Source organism: Triticum aestivum, chromosome 4B, assembly GCF_018294505.1.
Source record: "Triticum aestivum cultivar Chinese Spring chromosome 4B, IWGSC CS RefSeq v2.1, whole genome shotgun sequence".
In the NCBI taxonomy this organism is placed as follows: Eukaryota; Viridiplantae; Streptophyta; class Magnoliopsida; order Poales; family Poaceae; genus Triticum; species Triticum aestivum.
Genome location: NC_057804.1, coordinates 130,684,856 through 130,690,855, shown reverse-complemented (window position 1 = coordinate 130,690,855; position 6,000 = coordinate 130,684,856). Strand labels below are relative to the sequence as shown.

The 6,000-nt window shown below is 47.2% G+C and overlaps 1 protein-coding gene across 1 annotated transcript; it reads left to right on the top strand.

The window, feature by feature from the left end:
- Positions 1-4,385: 4,385 nt before the first annotated feature.
- On the top strand, positions 4,386-5,345 carry LOC123094617 (vacuolar iron transporter homolog 4-like). Its single transcript, XM_044516586.1, has one exon. It carries the CDS (start codon positions 4,428-4,430, stop codon positions 5,091-5,093), a length of 666 nt encoding a protein of 221 aa, XP_044372521.1. The 5' UTR covers positions 4,386-4,427; the 3' UTR covers positions 5,094-5,345.
- Positions 5,346-6,000: the final 655 nt, after the last annotated feature.

Here is a 6,000-nt window from a genome sequence, read left to right as displayed (position 1 = left end):
CGTCGATGCGGTGCGTCCATCTGCCGCTGCGTGCAGGACGTCCGCTCTCGCGAAGTTAGCCCCTTGTCTAGCAAGGAGCAACCTACAACCTAGCAGCTGTCTGGTGGAAGGTAGTATCAAGATATCCATAATAACAAAACTGTTCATATAACTGTATAAGAAACATGCACATTTTTCATGGTGCTAAAATTACTGGCTGCCGAGTTATATTTGCCAGTCGGGTACCACGTGGCAGATATGTGCCCTCGAGTAGATTGAACCCAATAAGGTACTCCCTCCGATCCATATTACTTGCGATGATTCAGCTTTAGAGAAAAAAAATCATCTACTTGTCCGGACAAAAACGGCCTCCAACGGTCTCAAATGAAGAGGAGTAGTAGGGAGTTTGGACTGTCCGGAACCCCTACCGTAGTGTCAAATGAAGGGGAGTGGTAGGAAGTGCAATAAAATAGAAAATATTCTTCACAAATTTAGTGTTATCTCTTTTCAAAAAGAGATATTACCTCTGCCAAAAAATAAAGACTTCCATTTATACTATGTATCTTCATTCAAAATAAAGATGGCATACATGTTTTTTTTTGTGAGATACATGTGGATATTACATACGTATTGAAGTTGATATGCAATTCTCCATTAGTACAACATTTTTTCTATGGAATCTGGTAGTTCAGTGTTCCAAACAATTTTCTAGTACTACAGCATCGGTGTCTGCATTGCCGGAAGACAAAGACAACCCAAGACGTTGAGTTCTTTATATATAACATCTCCGGTTGAAGCAGCAGGACGCCACCGATTTTACCGATGACTCAAAGGCATTGCTTGTCCTACTCCGGTACTGCCAGGCTGCCAGCCACGCGTGTAAGAAACAAGGCAAGACAAACAATCCAAGTTCTTACAAAACTGGATAGGAGTTTCCACCGGCTCGACGTTCATTCCCGCGGAAACGGGAGACCGATAGTGATCCACCAAGGCGGACGTCGTCTTGGACATCTGAGTTGGTATTGGTCTTCGGTTGTGAATCTTTGACCGCTTGTTCTTTTCAATATGATATCCAAACGATATGTCTATGTGTACATAGATAGTAACAAAATCCATAATTAGCTTGTTTTTGATAATTAGGCAAGGTTACCTCAGTTTGGACATCAAGCTCCAGTAAATAAAACAATAATGCTGCTACCATTTTCTTTGAGCGGGGATTGAAGCCCCTCTACAACAAAAACAATATGGATTCGTGCATTCGCGAAGATTGGTTTGGAGGGACAGGAAGAAGCGAAGGTACCCTTCTAGTCTCGAGCTCGAATGCCCCCGGATGAATAGTAAAATATAAAAGAAATTGGATTTCTTTGGCAAACTTTAATACATGCTTGAAGTGCCTATAAATTTTCATTACAAAATCACATTGATGAAAGTCATGGCAAAAAGAAAACAAAATCAGAGGTCCAAAATGCGTTTGAAAGCAGCATTTTCAGAGCATCGATTTTTCTTTACCACACCTTCCACCAATGTGATTTCATGATGAAAATTTACATGCACTTCAAACATTCCTTAAAGTTTGCCAAAAAAAATCGGAATTTTATTATAAAAAACTATTTTTTGAATGTACTGTTCTTCCAGCAACATTTGAGCTTTAGATTAGAAACTCCACACCTAGGAAGAAGGCCTTTTTCTGGCACGACAACTGGAGCTGCCGTGGATCCATTCGCCAATGTCCCCGAAACTTTTTAAACCCTGCTATACACACACGATTTTTGTACGACGCTGAGATCGCGCCATACGGATGCACGACAGCAGCATTGCTCCACCGTTTGATATGACATCTCGTGTGTGTAGTTTCGTGTGCATGCAGTTTCGAAACTTTTTTAAGGTTGCCTCACGCAAGAACATAGCCAATTCCACCGCGCGACCCCAAACGAACGTCCGTTTTGCCCGGATTCTGTCTGTTTGTGTAGGGCAATGGGGTCGTGTCCGGGCAGTTTCTAGAATGCGGTGGCCGTGCGCCCAACGCGCGGACGCATCCTGGCCGCGTACATTTTTCTTTGCAAGCCCTTAACTTTTTTCCATTATTCATTTTTGTACATGGAAATACATTACCAAATTTGACTAGAAAAGCAAGACAAAAAAAAACACAAGGATACATTTTAGAAGATATCCAACTTCCATAACTGCTCTTGTAAGTTGCATTAATGCTTTCTCGATGCATTCATTGTTGATCTGCGGAGGAGGCTCGATCTTGCGTGCTTCTTTCTTCTTCGAGTCTAAAGAAGTAGAGGTTGCTTCTTCGCATATTGTCTCATGTCTAGCCTCTAATCTAGCAACAAGTGCACTTGTCTCATCTACAGCCTCTATGCTAGCTAAAAGTGCACGAACATCTACTAAATTGCGCTCTATAATATATCGATATACTCTGCTTCCCAATACCAAAACTTGCATCCATGCTACACAATAAAATTTGAAGTTAGCACAACTAGTCAAATCTAGAGCATAAACCGAAGCTAAAAAAAGCACATACCCCATCGTTTAAGCACTTGATGAACACTCATCCGGGATGTTCCGTCGTTGTAGACACGCGGCGCACGACCTTCTTTGGGCAGTGGTCGCACTTAATAAGTGGCAACGGTGCGCCGATGAGCTTTTGGGCTAGCACCGAGCCCGGCCGACCGCCATTCGTGTATCTGCCGGCGGACCACCGACGATGCAGATCCGAGCGGCTAGAGGAGGAGCCACTGCCTGCATGTGGCCTTGCGGCCCTGCCAGGGCCTTCCGGCCAGGTGCCCGGCCAGTCCATGGCGCGGCACGGCCTCCCACAGCCGGGCGAGCTCAAGATCGACCGGATCCGCCCCAAATCCGGCCGGCGGGTGCGCAAACCAGGTGGCCGTGGTTGGGTAGCTCGTGGGCGCCCAGGGGAAGGGGCTGGGCGAGTGCGCGTCCGAGCTGCACGACTGCAATGGCAGGGGCGGCGGCGGCGAGGGGAAGAGTGAAGAAGAGTGGAGGGGGTGCGGCCGGAGGGAGGGAGGGGCGGATAGAAAAAGGCGTCTCTCTACCACCGACGGGCGGGCCAGGGGAGGACACGCACAGACGGCCCGCGCGTCCACGTGCTGTCCGTTTCACTCCAAAAGCGGCGCAAATTTGGGCCAGGGATGAGTCGAAAACGGACAAAAGTCTGTTTGCGTTCGCGCGTTGGGTCGTCTGGTTCGTCCGTTTTACCCCAAACGGACGCGCGCGGACATGATGGGGTCGCGCGGTGGAGTTGGCCTAACTATTAGTAAGGAGTTGCACAACCTCACATAGATCCGCCTTATGGCAAGACTATCCACACCCACACAACTTGTAGAGTATTCCAACTTCTGGATGCCAATTTCTTCCACTTTGTTTAGATATAAGCTTGAAGATAAATTTTACATTAGGACCCCCCCCAAGAAAATAAAATTACAAACCAGTCCTAACATTTTACAAAAAGGCCTAAGATCATGGTGCAACGTTGCAATTCAATCGACGGGGGCGAAACCATTGGCACGATGGGTTGTCCACAGCTCCAGCACCGACGGATTGCCAGGCAGAAGGATTGTAGAAATCGACCTGATCCCAAACTGCGTCCCCTTTTGTTCGTAGGCCGAGAGGAATGAGTAGGCGGCTTCAAAGTGCACCGAGAGTTCCAAGTGCTCGCCTTTTGAACAGAATATGCAGGTCGGCTGCCGTCCAGGTGTGTCTTCGACAGATCTTCTTGGATCCGGTAGGCTTTGGTGTCCGATGGATCCATCTCGATTCGGTCGATTTTTGTGTTCTTTGGAGTATTTGGAGGCTCTTTTGGCCTCTTCTTCTGCGGGCGGCTATTTGCTATGTAGATCGCGGACTAACGTCTTTTGACCTACATCGATGGCTTCGCGGCCACCACTTCTACAAGCTCATGATTTTAAACAAGTTTACTTCGGCCCAGAGGCTGCATCGAGCTTTGTTCACGAGGCATCGTGGCGGATACAGGAGGAAGATGACTTCCGCACAACTAAGAGTTATGATGTAATTTCTTTTCCGTAAGGGTTTGTTTGTAAGTACTTCTCATACTTAATTTATGGCCTTATGCCTTTTCGAAAAGAAAAAAATATATCTGAAAGTATATGCAATACTGTAAGACACATCTAATCACCACATTTCCTACGAACACCAGAACAACTCCGGAGAATTAAATGATGTCGAAAGCACATAAATTATGCATATTACCATACATATATAGATAGTGAAAATAACAGCATGTACGAAAATCCTGGTTATTCCTAAGGAGACGTCACATGGTGCATCACTACAGATGTTACCTTCACATAATCGTCTCGCTGCTCTACTGCCTCGTCGATATATATACGGGGTCTTGTGTTCGCCACACTCTCGTATGCTTTTGTGCGTGTGGCACTCGCACGCCTCTGCTCCCACATAAAATGGCCACCGACAATGACACCAAGCTCGCTGTAGCAGAGCTCGGCCCAACCCCCGCGCCGGAGGCCATGAAACTCTGCACCGTCTGCGTAGCCACGGCGACCCACGACGCCATGTCGCTGCCGTCACAGCAGGGGCAGTGGCTGCGCGCCGCCGTCCTCGGCGCAAGCGACGGCCTCGTCTCCACCTCGGCGCTCATGCTCGGCATCGGCGCGGCACGACCCGCCGACCCGCGGGCAGCGCTCCTGTCGGGCGTGGCGGGCCTCGTCGCCGGCGCCTGCAGCATGGCCATCGGCGAGTACGTATCGGTCCACGCGCAGCTGGACGTGGAGCTGGCCGGGCTTAAGCGGCTCGAGGAGGCGCGCGGGTACCCGGCGGACCGGGCGGGGCTGCCGAACCCGTGCCACGCGTCGGCGGCCTCGGCGCTGTCCTTCGCGGCCGGTGCGGCCATCCCGCTGCTCGCGGCGTGGTTCGTGACAAGCTACGGGGTGCGGGTCGCCGTGGTCGTCGCGACGGCGACTCTGGCCTTGGCGGTGTTCGGCGCCCTCGGGGCGGTGCAGGGCCGCGCTCCAGGGGGGCGGGCTGGGCTGAGGGCCGCACTGGGAGGATTGGTGGCGATGGGGGTCACCTACGGTCTCATGAAACTGTTCCGTACTCATTCAGATTGATATATGGCTTGAACTTCTTCTTTTTTTTGGCGGGTGAAGCTTGAACAAACTTGTCATGGGTGTGTTTCTCTTCTTCTTTTTTGATGAGGGAAAAAACAGTAGGTGAATTGCCTGCGTGGTTAGCAAATCCTAGCTTGTGATGTACAGTAGTATATACAATTAAGATTTGTTCACTAGTAGCATGCTTGTTGGCAAAAGCGCTTCTAACGCTCGTGTCATGTAAAGCTGTCACGTGAGTAGTCATACAAGGTATTCGACATGGTATAACTTATGTATCTGTTATTACTTGATTTTCGGTATTGTTATATCAAAAATAGATTATTATTAATGATGTTTTTAATTGAAAAAATAAAATAGAATTCAAAGATTAAAACAAGTATTAATTATTTGAGTGACTAATTCAGAAAATCGTAAGAGAGAAACTATCATTTCATATATTTTAGAAGAAAAAAATTCAATAATTTGAGTAACATTTCAATAATTTCAAAAAAAAAATAAACATTTTCAGTAACTTAATTTTTTAAACATAAATTTAAACCATTTCATAATTTTCATAAACACACAATCATATTTTTGCAATTTTCAAAAACACACATATAACCAATACTTGCTTAAGAAAGATTATTAGTAGCAGTGATAATGGAGCAATTCGAGTGTTCCAGGTTGCGCTAAGGAGTGCGCTCCCCTAAAGGATTTCCTTCGGAACAAAGGTATCGTTTTCGCTAGTGTCGACATCAGGAATGATAGGGATGTTCTCGCAAACAGTTTCCTCAAAATCCCAATAGAGTGTCACATCGATCTTTAAGAGGAGCTCATGATCAAAGGAGGAAATCTTAGGGATTCCATGGCAGATTTGGCAGGAGCCGTCATAGACAAATCTTACTTGAGTATGAAGTCATCTTTTCCC